At 36.5% G+C, this 14,622-nt stretch overlaps 1 protein-coding gene across 4 annotated transcripts in view; it reads right to left on the bottom strand.

Moving 5' to 3' along the window:
* Window positions 1–14,622, bottom strand: part of LOC139766950 (pseudouridylate synthase 1 homolog) — a 150,477-nt gene that overhangs the window by 58,396 nt on the left and 77,459 nt on the right. For 3 of the 4 annotated variants that reach the window (XM_071696021.1, XM_071696022.1, XM_071696019.1), the window contains exon 7: window positions 13,104–13,204. In XM_071696021.1, coding sequence (XP_071552122.1) covers window positions 13,104–13,204 — 101 coding nt within the window. The remainder of the gene's footprint in view (window positions 1–13,103; window positions 13,205–14,622) is intronic. The other variant, XM_071696020.1, reaches the window with a different exon arrangement.

Here is a 14,622-nt window from a genome sequence, read left to right as displayed (position 1 = left end):
CCATGGAAAGTTCTGTGGGGCCTGGATGTGGAAAGGGAGCTGTGGTTTCAGGCATTATTGCATGACAGCTAGAGACTGAGTGTGAACGAATGGGGCCTTTGTTGTCTTTTCCTAGCACTACCTCGCACACATGAGGGGGGAGGGGGATGGTATTTCATGTGTGGTGAGGTGGCAATGGGAATGAATAAAGGCAGACAGTGTGAATTGTGTGCATGTGTATATATGTATGTGTCTGTGTGTGTATATATATATATATATATATGTGTACATTGAGATATATGGGTATGTATATTTGCATGTGTGGACGTGTATGTAAATACATGTGTATGGGGGCGGGTTGGGCCATTTCTTTCGTTTGTTTCCTTGCGCTACCTCGCAAACACGGGAGATAGTGACAAAGCAAAATAAATAGATAAATAATTCAGGGTACATTTTAGCTCAAAAAATTTTTTGTTTTAAAACTGAAAGATAAGATATTCAAATACTTCTACACTTCAAATAACCATGGAAAATATATCAATGCCCTCAGTACCCGATACATACTTAGTAAAAATACAATGCGAAGGATCAAAAAATATTTTTAAAATTAAAACGATATTTTAACACCAGATTTGTATTCAGTATGAAAAATGAAGTGTTTTAGATATCTGGGAGTGGATCTGGCAGCGGATGGAACCATGGAAGCGGAGGTGGATCATAGGGTGGGGGAGGGGGCGAAAATCCTGGGAGCCTTGAAGAATGTGTGGAAGTCGAGAACATTATCTTGGAAAGCAAAAATGGGTATGTTTGAAGGAATAGTGGTTCCAACAATGTTGTATGGTTGCGAGGCGTGGGCTATGGATAGAGTTGTGCGCAGGAGGATGGATGTGCTGGAAATGAGATGTTTGAGGACAATGTGTGGTGTGAGGTGGTTTGATCGAGTGAGCAACGTAAGGGTAAGAGAGATGTGTGGAAATAAAAAGAGCGTGGTTGAGAGAGCAGAAGAGGGTGTTTTGAAGTGGTTTGGGCATATGGAGAGGATGAGTGAGGAAAGATTGACCAAGAGGATATATGTGTCGGAGGTGGAGGGAACAAGGAGAAGAGGGAGACCAAATTGGAGGTGGAAAGATGGAGTGAAAAAGATTTTGTGTGATCGGGGCCTGAACATGCAGGAGGGTGAAAGGAGGGCAAGGAATAGAGTGAATTGGAGCGATGTGGTATACCGGGGTTGACGTGCTGTCAGTGAATTGAATCAAGGCATGTGAAGCGTCTGAGGTAAACCATGGAAAGCTGTGTAGGTATGTATATTTGGATGTGTGGGCGTATGTATATACATGTGTATGGGGGGGGTTGGGCCATTTCTTTCGTCTGTTTCCTTGCACTACCTCACAAACGCGGGAGACAGCGACAAAGTATAATAAAAATAATAATAATGAGCTTTTAAAGGAAATCTATTTTTCTTAGAAATATGCCAAAAATGAAAGGTTCAGGGTACTTTTTAGCTCAACAAACTTTTTGTTTTAAAATTGAAAGATAAGATATTCACACACTTCTATACTTCAAATACTCATGAAAATTGTATCATAATACTACCAGTTACAGATACATACTCAGTAAATACAATGCAAATTAACAGAACTATTAAAAAAAATTGACCATTTAAAAGTGTAATTAAGAGAACTAAACTTTATTTTAACACCATTTTGTATTCAGAATGAAAAATACTTCTTATAATGAGTTTTTAAAGGAAATCTATTTTTCTGAGAAAAATGCCAAAAATTGAAGGAAATCAGGGTATTCTTTAGCTCAAAAAACTTATTTTCTTAAAGTGAAAGATAAGATATTCAAACAGTTCTATACTTGAAGTAATCATGGACAATACATCATAATGCTCTTAGTCGCCAATACATACCTAATAAATACAATGCAAAGGAACAACAAATATTTAAACTTTAATTCATTTGACAGCTTAACTGAATGTCATAAAGACGACCTAAAGATACTATAACACCTGATAAAGTATTCAGCATGAAAAATACTTCTTATAATGAGTTTTTAAAGGAAACCTATTTTTCTTAGAAATATGCCAAAAATTGACGGTAATAGTTCAGGGTACTTTTAAGCTAAAAAAAACCTTTTGATTTAAAATTGAAAGATAAGATATTTAAACACTTCTATACTTAAAATCCTCATGAAAAATGTATCATAATGCTACCAGTTACCGATGCATACTCAGTAAATACAATGGAAAGTAACAGAAATATCTAAAAATTGACTTCATTTAAAAGTGTACTTTAGTGTCATTAAGAGGAATAAACGTTATTTAACAACATATTTGTATTCAGAATGAAAAATACTTCTTATAATGAGTTTTTAAAGGAAACTTATTTTTCTGGGAAAACGTTTTGTTTCATAATTGAAAGTTAAGAGATTCAAACAATTACATACTTGAAAAAACCATGGAAAATATTATATAATGCTCTCAGTACCTGATACATACCCAGTAAATACGATGCAAAGGAGCAAAAAACATCTGTAAATTGACTTCATTTAACAGCTTAAATGAATGTCATAAGGACGACTAAACGAAATTTTGACACAAGATTTGTATTCAGCATGAAAAATACTTCTTATAATGAGTTTTTAAAGGAAATCTATTTTTCTGAGAAAAATGCCAAAAATTGAAGGTAATAATAGTTTAGGGTATTTTTTAGCTCAAAAACTTTTTGTTTTAAAATTGAGACATAAGATATTCAAACAGTTCTATACTTGAAATAATCATGGAGAATATATCATAATGCTCTTAGTCACCAATACATACCTAATAAATACAATGCAAAGGAACAACAAATATTCAAATTCTAATTCATTTGACAGCTTAATTGAATGCCATAAAGACGACCTAAAGATACTATAACACCTGATAAGTATTCAGCATGAAAAATACTTCTTATAATGACTTTTTAAATGAAATCGATTTTTCTTATATCATAAAGATGCCAAAAACTGAAGGTGATTTTTTAGCTCTTAATCTTTTGGTTGAAAATTGAAAGATAAGATATTCAAATACTTCTACACTTGAAATAATCATGGAAAATATATCATAATGCTCTCAGTACCCGATACTTACTTAGTAAATACAATGCAGAGGATCAGAAAATATTTTTAAAATGAATTCATTTAACGGATTAATATAGTGTCATAAAGACTACTAAATGATATTTTAACACCAGATTTGTATTCAGTATAAAAAAAATACTTCTTATAATGAGTTTTTAATGGAAATCTATTTTTCTTAGAAATATGCCAAAAATTGACGGTAATAGTTCAGGGTACTTTTTAGCTCAAAAAACTTTTTGATTTAAAATTGAAAGATAAGATATTCAAATACTTCTGTATGTCAAATACTCATGAAAAATGTGTCATAATGCTACCAGTTACCGATACATACTCAGTAAATACGAATCAAAATAACAGAAATATTTACAAATTGACTTCATTTAAAAGTGTACTTTAGTGTCATTAAGAGGAATAAACGTTATCTTAACACCATATTTGTATTCAGAATGAAAAATACTTCTTATAATGAGCTTTTAAATGAAATTTATTTTTCTGAGAAAATGTTTTGTTTCATAATTGAAAGTTAAGAGATTCATGTGAGAAACTGCAGAAGCTGGTTGAGTTTGGTCATATACTTGAAAAAACCATGGAAAATATATTGTAATGCTCTCAGTACCTGATACATACCCAGTAAATACGATGCAAAGGAGCAAAAAACATCTGTATATTGACTTCATTTAACAGCTTAAATGAATGTCATAAGGTCGACTATACGAAATTTTGACACCAAATTTGTATTCACCACGAAAAATACTTCTTATAATGAGTTTTAAAATTGAAAGATAAGATATTCAAACAGTTCTATACTTGAAATAATCATGGAGAATATATCATAATGCTCTTAGTCACCAATACACACCTAATAAATACAATGGAAGACAACAACTTAAACTTTAATTCATCTGATAGCTTAATTGAATATCATAAAGGCGACCAAAAGATATCATAACACCTGATAAGTATTCAGCCCGAAAAATACTTCTTATAATAAGTTTTTAAAGGATATCGATTTTTCTTATAAAAATGCCAAAATCTGAAGGTGATTTTTTTAGCTCTAAAATCTTTTGGTTGAAAATTGAAAGATAAGATATTCAAATACTTCTACACTTGAAATATTTATGGAAAATATATCATAATGATCTCAGTACCTGATACATACTAAGTAAATACAATGCAAAGGATAAGAAATTATCTTTAAAATGAATTCATTTAACAGATTAACATAGTGTCATAAAGACTACTAAATGATATTCTAACATCAGATTTGTATTAGTATTAAAAATACTTCTTATAATGACCTTTTAATGGATATCAATTTTTCTTAGAAATATGCCAAAAATTGAAGGTAATAGTTCAGGGTACTTTTTAGCTCTAAAAACTTTTTGTTTTAAAATTGAAAGATAAGATATTCAAACACTTCTATACTTCAAATACTCATGAAAAATGTATCATAATGCTACCACTTACCGATACATACTCAGTGAATACGATGCAAAGTAACAGAACTATCAAAAAAGTTGACTTCATTTAAAAGTGTAATTTAGTGTCATTAAGAGAACTAAACATTATTTTAACACCATCTTTGTATTCAGAATGAAAAAAAATTCTTATGATGAGTTTTTAAAGGAAATCTGTTTTTCTGAGAAAAATGCCAAAAATCAAAGGTGATTTAAATCAGGGTATTTTTAGGTCAAAAAACTTTTTGTTTTAAAATTGAAAGATAAGATATTCAACCTGTTCTATACTTGAAATAATCATGGAGAATATATCATAATGCTCTTACTCACCAATACATATCTAATAAATACAATGCAAAGGAACAACAAATATTTAAACTTCAATTCATTTGACAGCTTAATTAAATGTCATAAAGATGACCTAAAGATGCTATAACACCTGACCAGTATTCAGCATGAAAAATATTTCTCATAATGAGTTTTGGAAAGAGGGGCAAGTATGCAGCCTGTTGTGGATAAGAGAGCTTGGGAAGTGAGTCAATTGTTGTTCGCTGATGATACAGCGCTGGTGGCTGATTCATGTGAGAAACTGCAGAAGCTGGTGACTGAGTTTGGTAAAGTGTGTGAAAGAAGAAAGTTAAGAGTAAATGTGAATAAGAGCAAGGTTATTAGGTACAGTAGGGTTGAGGGTCAAGTCAATTGGGAGGTAAGTTTGAATGGAGAAAAACTGGAGGAAGTAAAGTGTTTTAGATATCTGCGAGTGGATCTGGCAGTGGATGGAACCATGGAAGTGGAAGTGAATCATAGGGTGGGGGAGGGGGCGAAAATTCTGGGAGCCTTGAAAAACGTTTGGAAGTCGAGAACATTATCTACGAAAGCAAAAATGGGTATGTTTGAAGGAATGGTGGTTCCAACAATGTTGTACGGTTGCGAGGCGTGGGCTATGGATAGAGTTGTGCGCAGGAGGATGGATGTGCTGGAAATGAGATGTTTGAGAACAATATGTGGTGTGAGGTGGTTTGATCGAGTAAGTAATGTAAGGGTAAGAGAGATGTGTGGAAACAAAAAGAGTGTGGTTGAGAGAGCAGAAGAGGGTGTTTTGAAATGGTTTGGTCGCATGGAGAAAATGAGTGAGGAAAGATTGACCAAGAGGATATATGTGTCAGAGGTGGAGGGAACGAGGAGAAGTGGGAGACCAAATTGGAGGTGGAAAGATGGAGTGAAAAAAATTTTGAGTGATCGGGGCCTGAACATGCAGGAGGGTGAAAGGCATGCAAGGAATAGAGTGAATTGGAACGATGTGGTATACCGGGGTCGACGTGCTGTCAATGGATTGAACCAGGGCATGTGAAGCGTCTGGGGTAAACCATGGAAATTTCTGTGGGGCCTGGATGTGGAAAGGGAGCTGTGGTTTCGGTGCATTATTACATGACAGCTAGAGACTGAGTGTGAACGAATGGGGCCTTTGTTGTCTTTTACTAGCACTATCTCACACCCATGGGGGGGGGGGGGGGGGGGGGGGGGGGGGTGTTATTCCATGTGTGGTGAGGTGGCGAAAGGAATAAAGGCAGACAGTATGAATTATGTACATGTGTATATATGTATATGTCTGTGTGTGTATATGTGTACATTGAGATGTATAAGTATGTATATTTGCATGTGTGGACGTGTATGTATATACATGTGTATGGGGGCAGGTTGGGCCATTCTTTCGTCTGTTTCCTTGCGCTACCTCACAAACGCGGGAGACAGCGACAAAGCAAAATAAATAAATAAATATAATAATGACTTTTTAGATGAAACCGATTTTTCTTATAAAAATGCCAAAAACTGAAGGTGATTTTTTAGCTCTAAACTCTTTTGGTTGAAAACTGATAGATAAGATATTCAAATACTTCTACACTTGAAATAATTATGGAAAATATACCATAATGCTCTCAGTACCCGATACATACTTAGTAAATACAATGCGAAGGATCAGAAATATTTTTAAAATGAATTCATTTAACAGAGAAATATAGTGTCACAAAGACTACTAAATGATATTCTAACACCAGATTTGTATTCAGTATGAAAAATACTTCTTATAATGAGCTTTTAATAGAAATCTATTTTTCTTAGAAATATCCCAAAAATTGATGGTAATAATAGTTCAGGGTACTTTTTAGCTCAAAAAACTTTTTGTTTTAAAATTGAAAGATAAGATATTTAAACACTTCTATACTTAAAATACTCATGAAAAATGTATCATAATGCTACCAGATACTGATACATAATCAGTAAATACAATGCAAAGTAACAGAAATAATTAAAAATTGACTTCATTTAAAAGTGTACTTTAGTGTCATTAAGAGGAATAAACATTATTCTAACAGCATATTTGTATTCAGAATGAAAAATACTTCTTATAATGACTTTCTAAAGGAAATTTATTTTTCTGAGAAGACGTTTTGTTTCATAATTGAAAGTTAAGAGATTCAAACAATTATATACTTGAAAAAACCATGGAAAATATATTGTAATGCTCTCCGTACCTGATACATACCCAGTAAATACGATGCAAAGGAGCAAAAAACATCTGTAAATTGGCTTCATTTAACAGCTTAAATGAATGTCATAAGGACGACTAAACAATATTTTGACACCAGATTTGTATTCAGTATGAAAAATACTTCTTATAATGAGTTTTTAAAGGAAATCTATTTTTCTGACAAAAATGCCAAAAATTGAAGGTAATAATAGTTCAGGGTATTTTTTAGCTCAAAAAAACTTTTTGTTTTAAAATTGAAAGATAAGATATTCAAAAAGTTCTATACTTGACAAAATCATGGAGAATATATCATAAAGCTCTTGGTCACCAATACATACCTAATAAATACGATGCAAAGGAACAACAAATATTTAAACTCTAATTCATCTGTTATGTAATCAAGCATGGACACAAAAGGTTGTGCCTGAGGATTGGGTGAAAGCTATTATTGTTCCTTTATTTAAAGAAAAAGGTGCTAAGGATGTATGTAACAATTATGGGGAAATGTCTGTTAAATATACCAAGAAAAGTGTATGTAATAATGTTCATTGATAAAGTGATGCAAGTGACTGATTGCACAGTAAGTAAAGATCAAGAGGATTTTAAGAAAGGTAGGGGGGTTGTGGATCAAATTTTTGTGGTAAAAATGACAGTAGAAAAGTATCTAATGAAATACAAAAGGTTGTATACAGCAGGTTTGGATGGTATTGCAGTGGAATCTATTAAAAAAGGGGGTGACTGTATTGTTGACTGGTTGGTAAGGTTATTTAATGTATGTATGATTCATGGTGAGGTGCCTGAGGATTGGCAGAATGCGTGCATAGTGCCATTGTACAAAGGCAAAGGGGATAAGAGTGAGTGCTCAAATTACAGAGGTATAAGTTTGTTGAGTATTCCTGGGAAATTATATGGGAGGGTATTGATTGAGAGGGTGAAGGCATGTACAGAGCATCAGATTGGGGAAGAGCACTGTGGTTTCAGAAGTGGTAGAGGATGTGTGGATCAGGTGTTTGCTTTGAAGAATGTATGTGAGAAATACTTAGAAAAGCAAATGGATTTGTATGTAGCATTTATGGATCTGGAGAAGGCATATGACAGAGTTGATAGAGATGCTCTGTGGAAAGTACTAAGAATATATGGTGTGGGAGGCAAGTTGTTAGAAGCAGTGAGGAGTTTTTATCGAGGATGTAATGCATGTGTATGTGTAGGAAGAGAGAAAAGTGATTGGTTCTCAGTGAATGCAGGTCTGCAGCAGGGGTGTGTGATGTCTCCATGGTTGTTTAATTTGTTTATGGATGGGGTTGTTAGGGAGGTGAATGCAAGAGTTTTGGAAAGAGGGGCAAGTATGAAGTCTGTTGGGGATGAGAGAGCTTGGGAAATGAGTCAGTTGTTGTTTGCTGATGATACAGCGCTGGTGGCTGATTCATGTGAGAAACTGCAGAAGCTGGTGACTGAGTTTGGTAAAGTGTGTGAAAGAAGAAAGTTAAGAGTAAATGTGAATAAGAGCAAGGTTATTAGGTACAGTAGGGTTGAGGGTCAAGTCAACTGGGAGGTAAGTTTGAATGGAGAAAAACTGGAGGAAATAAAGTGTTTTAGATATCTGGGAGTGGATCTGCCAGTGGATGGAACCATGGAAGCGGAAGTGAATCATAGGGTGGGGGAGGGGGCGAAAATCCTGGGAGCCTTGAAGAATGTGTAGAAGTCGAGAACATTATCTCCGAAAGCAAAAATGGCTATGTTTGAAGGAATAGTGGTTCCAACAATGTTGTATGGTTGCGAGGCATGGGCTATGGATAGAGTTGTGCGCAAGGGTGGATGTGCTGGAAATGAGATGTTTGAGGACAATATGTGGTGTGAGATGGTTTGATCGAGTAAGTAATGTAAGGGTAAGAGAGATGTGTGGAAATAAAAAGAGCGTGGTTGAGAGAGCAGAAGAGGGTGTTTTGAAATGGTTTGGGCACATGGAGAGAATGAGTAAGGAAAGATTGACATAGAGGATATACGTGTCAGAGGTGGAGGGAATGAGGAGAAGTGGGAGACCAAATTGGAGGTGGAAAGATGGAGTGAAAAAGATTTTGAGTGATCGGGGCCTGAACATGCAGGAGGGTGAAAGGCGGGCAAGGAATAGAGTGAACTGGATCGATGTTTTATACCGGGGTCGACGTGCTGTCAATGGATTGAATCAGGGCATGTGAAGCGTCTGGGGTAAACCATGGAAAGTTCTGTGGGGCCTGGATGTGGAAAAGGAGCTGTGGTTTCGGTGCATTATTACATGACAGCTAGAGACTGAGTGTGAACAAATGGGGCCTTTGTTGTCTTTTCCTAGTGCTACCTCACACACATGAGGGGGGAGGGGGATGTTATTCCATGTGTGGCGAGGTGACGATGGGAATGAATAAAGGCAGACAGTGTGAATTGTGTGCATGTGTATATATGTATGTGTCTGTTTGTGTATATATATGTGTACATTGAGATGTATAGGTATGTATATTTGAGTGTGTGGACGTGTATGTATATACATGTGTATGGGGGTGGGTTGGGCCATTTCTTTCGTCTGTTTCCTTGCGCTACCTCGCAAACACGGGAGACAGCAACAAAGCAAAATAATAATAATATAACAAAAGGTTGTATGCAGCTTTTATGACTCTGGAGAAAGCATATGACAAAGTCGAGTGGAATGCATTATGGGATGTGTTAAGGTTATGTGGGGAAAGGGGACAACTGCTGGATGGTGTGAAAGCCTACAGAGGAGCAAATGAGAGGGAGAGCTCTGGCAGTAGTACTGGCCCCTTCCCACAACCATTCCCTCTCTGTTAGACCTTCCTCTTTTTCTATTCACTATACCAAAATTTGTGTTCTCTCTAGCAACCTTTCCTCAGTTGAACACCATCTGTCTAGTACCTTACCTACATCTTACTTCTGTCTGAAACACAGATGTCTAATGATGTTCTCACTAGTCCCTTTTTCATATCTAACTATAAACTCCATTCAGAATTCAAGTTCAATGGCAGTGTTTGTGTTCATTCTAACATCAACACACCTGTTGCATGCTTCAAGGACCTTGAGTCTCCAAATTTTGATGTTATGTGGGTCAAGGTCTATCTCCCTACTTCCACACTTATACTCTGTTTCGCTTATCATTCTCCTAATGCTACAAATTTTGTATCCTTCTTTGACTATCTAAACTCCTGCCATGAGACTGACATCCCCTCATCCACAAGCTGAGACCCTCAACCTCAGGGATTTCAACATTCACCATAAAGAATGGTTGAATTCCTCCCGTACCAATGATGGAGGGATTGAAGCTCTCATGTTCTCCAAACTGAATGATTTAGAGCAAATTATCTCCTACCCTACCCATATTCCTGACCATTGTGACCACTATCCTAACATTCTAGATTTGTTTTTCACCTTTCGTCCATCCAACTGTAAATGCACAATTTCACCCCCCATTGGTTAATCTGATCACACTCTCATAAAACATCTAACTGCACATCACCCTCCAGCAGCCCCTTTTAGACATAAATATTGGCACCTAGACAAAACTGATTGGAATAACTTATGTAACTTCTTTTCTGACTTTCCTTGGATAAATCACTGTCTCATGTGGTGATGCTTCTGTCTGCCAAATGCATAGCAACGGTTATTCTTATAGGAATGGAAGCATTTATCCCCTCTTCCTCCAAGACGACCTCTTCATCCAATCCATCATTCATCTGTTCCTGTTCTGAGGCCATTCAGTCAAGGGATCGGGCATTTTGGGCTTGGAAAAAATCTCCTTCATCTGGCTTCCATTCAGCTTTTATCACTGCCCGTAATCTGCCAGCACATTATCCGTGAGGCAGAGCATTCCTTTATTCAAAGAAAATGCGATAACCTCTCCTCATCATCCACTGATAGGTTTTTCTGATTTTTAGCTAAGTGCATCTCTAACAACTTCTGTCATTCTAACATTCCATCACTTTTCCGTTATGATGGTACTACAGCTGTCTCTCCCATACACAAAGCAACTCTGTTTGGTTTCTGTTTCTCCTCTAACTCTACTTTGGATGATTCTAACATTCCTTGACCCCTTGATGCACCTCTTACTAGTCCTATGCCTCTTCCCATAATCTCTTTGGACTATCCCAAAAGCACTTCTTTCTCTGGACACTAGCAAGGATAATGGTCCTGATGGCATCCATCCCCGTGAACTGAAAGAGTGTGGCTCTGAACTTGTGCCTGTGCTTGCTCATCTGTTCCCTTTCTGTTTAAAAACCAAAACTTTTCCATACCACTGGAAGCAAGCACTAATATATCCCATCCCTAAGAAGGGTGAATGTTCTGACCCCTCTATCATCCCAATGCTTTGACATTTACCATTTCCAAAGTCTTTGAATCCGTCTTCAACTCCCATACCCTTAAACACCTCAAAAATCACAGTCTTCACTTTGATCACCAGTATAGCTTCAGTTAGGCAAGATCCACTGGTGATATTCTTTCCTATCTTACTAATGTCCGGTCATCATCCCTGAAAGATTTTGGGGAGTCATGAGTAGTTGCCCTTGACATATCTAAGGCTTTTGAGAGGGTGTGGCATCGAGGTCTCATCTCTAAGCTACCCTATTTTGGCTTTCCTCCCTCATGTTGTTCCGTCATATCTAGCTTCCTCTCTGGCCATTCTATCTCTGTGGTTGTTGATGGATCAGCCTCCCCCTTTTTTTGATCAGCAGCAGTGTCCCTCATACTTGGTATAACTGTAATATCCACCCTTTCTTGGAAACCCCACATTAGGGGAATAGCTAAGTCTGTCTCTAAGAAATGAAGTTCTCTAATTCCACCTCGACTCAATGAACATACTTGGTATTACTGTAATATCCACTCTTTCTTGGAAACCCCTCTAAGAAACTGGGTGTACTGTTTAGATGTCAAAACTTCTTCTCTTCTGAACAGTTGCTCTATCTATACAAAAATCTGATTTGTCTGAGTATAAAGTACTGCTCACACATTTGAGGTGATTCTAGCTATGCACCCTCTTCTCTCTCAACCACGATCTTTTTACTTCCACACATCTCTCTTACCCTTTCATTACTTACTTGATCAAACCATCTCACACCACATATTGTCCTCAAACATTTCATGTAAGTCATGTGTACGAGTAGGAAGTGAGGAAAGTGACTGGTTCCCATTGAATGTCGGTTTGCAGCAGGGGTGCATGATGTCCCTATGGTTGTTTAATTTGTTTATCAATAGGGTGGTTAGGGAGATGAATTCAAGAGTTTTGGATAGAGGGGCAAGTATGCAGTTGTTGTGGATGAAAGAGCTTGGGAAGTGAGTCAGTTGTTGTTCGCTGATGATACAGTGCTGGTGGCTAATTCAGGTGAGAAACTGCAGAAGTTGATGACTGAGTTTGGTAAAGTGTGTGAAAGAAGAAAGTTGAGAATTGATGTGAATAAGAGCAAGGTTATCAGGAACAGTAGGGTTGAGAGACAAGTTAATTGGGAAGTAAGTATGAATGGAGAAAAACTGGAGGAAGTGAAGTATTTTAGATATCTGGGAGTGGATTTAGCAGCGGATGGAATCATGAAAGTGGAAGTGAGTCACAGGGTAGGGGAGGAGGCGAAGGTTCTGGGAGATTTGAATTACAGAGGAATAAGTCTGTTCATTACACCTGGTAAGGTTCTTGAAGAGTGGTAAGAGGGTGATGGCATGCATAGAGCATCAAACTGGATAGGAACAATGTGGATTCAGAAGTGGTAAAGATTGTGTGGACCAGCAGTTTGCTTTAAAAAACTGAGAGAATATTATGGACACTACACAGACCTAAACAATTTCTTTGAAAACATAAATTGGAAAATGAAAAGGAATGACTTACACATGAAGATAAAGTGATAAAGTACATTTATTGATGGTGGTTTAGTGGAACTGATGTACTGAAGTTTTACAATGAATGCATTTTTTGAAAATTGGGTAAATACTTTATGCTCAAAAAGAGACTGATGGTAAAGAATGATATACATGAATTTACAATACTTTACCTCTAATTCTGATGGTGATCCATTCTAAACTGTCACTTATGAATGGTTTCCCACAGTCTATATCAATAATATTACGGATAGCACGTGCTTCCTGGGGTCTTCTGAAAAAAAAATCATGATGCTCAAAGTGAATGCAACAAGAAGTAAATAAGTCAGCATTTATAAGAGATGGGATGCCACATTGTAATCTTAGTTACAGTAATTTTAGTTAGTGAAGATGGCTGTGGGAGAGCTGAAGATCAAATAAACATGTACAGTGGAGAAAAGCTAATGATGCACCGAAAGCTTCAGTGACTGGAAAAATTTAAAAAAAGATTGTACAATAACTATGCACGAGGAGTACCTGTGGAAATGCATTCCTGAGTGTCAATTCTTGCACTTATAAGTGGTATAGAATGGCTAACAGTAATGGCTTCACAGATGTTATGCTAGTCCTTTACAAATAAAACAAAGACATTGTTACTATAACTCCCATATGAAACTAAATCTAATCAACATTTTCAAGTTTGCTGGAGCTTACAGTGTTGTTGATCACTGCTGCTGTGTTCCAACAGTATACCTACACCTTCCTGGCTTATTCCCTGTGTTGTAAAAATTGTTGCAACTTGGGGCATGATCACCTGGCTGGTTCTTATTTTCCCCTCACTGTTATCAAGTATTGTTTTAATGGTACTGGAAACTAATCTAAGCAGCTGACCAACACATGCCTTACATTCGCCTGCCTCAGACTTGCATATAACTTACATCTTTAAGCTGATATCAATCACTTTCCTGGGCACATTGGATGCTTCACCTTCAGTTACACTTGCAGGACATTTTCTAGACAGATTGGGTTTCAAATGTTCACTAAATTTACACAGGAGACAGCTAAAAACAGAGTGACCAAGACTGAACTGACAAGAAATATGGTGGGTGGTACACAACTGGCTCAGATAATATAAGCAAAGACAGTGACAGATATATCTGTTTGGTCTTTTTCTTCCAAGTTTGATGGACTTTTTCATTTTTATTTCTACTGACCACAATTGTAAAACAAATGCTTTTTCATGTCCATTCAATGAAAATCTGTTATATGAAGCTCCATTAAAAAAGGTCTCTCCGTACCATGTCAAAAATGGTTTGCATTAATTAACCTTGCTTTGAACACTACTTTCCAGAAACAAGTCACTTGATTAAAGTGAACCTGTATAGTATTGCAGGTGAGAGTATGAGGAGTGATTTGGGCTAGAGACAATTCAAATATGGATGCCAGAGATATGATATGGGATAAAATATTATGGAAGTGTTTTACGTATAGAGTTAACGAGAATGGAGATACCAGTCTCCCATGATGAATCAACTTGGAGTATAGTATGAAGACATTAAAAGTACTTATGTACATGTGGAAGTTCATGTTTCACTTTAACTCACTGGACATGGGTTCAAATCTATATACTTGCAGGATTTCAGAGTCTGTTATGTACCCAAGTCACCTCATGGAATGGGAGCATATTTAGTGATAGATAAATGCATGGTTACT

This window comes from Panulirus ornatus, chromosome 4 (genome assembly GCF_036320965.1).
Source record: "Panulirus ornatus isolate Po-2019 chromosome 4, ASM3632096v1, whole genome shotgun sequence".
NCBI classification, from domain to species: Eukaryota; Metazoa; Arthropoda; class Malacostraca; order Decapoda; family Palinuridae; genus Panulirus; species Panulirus ornatus.
The sequence above is the reverse complement of the archived record's forward strand: the minus strand, read 5'-3'. Positions and strand labels throughout refer to the sequence as shown.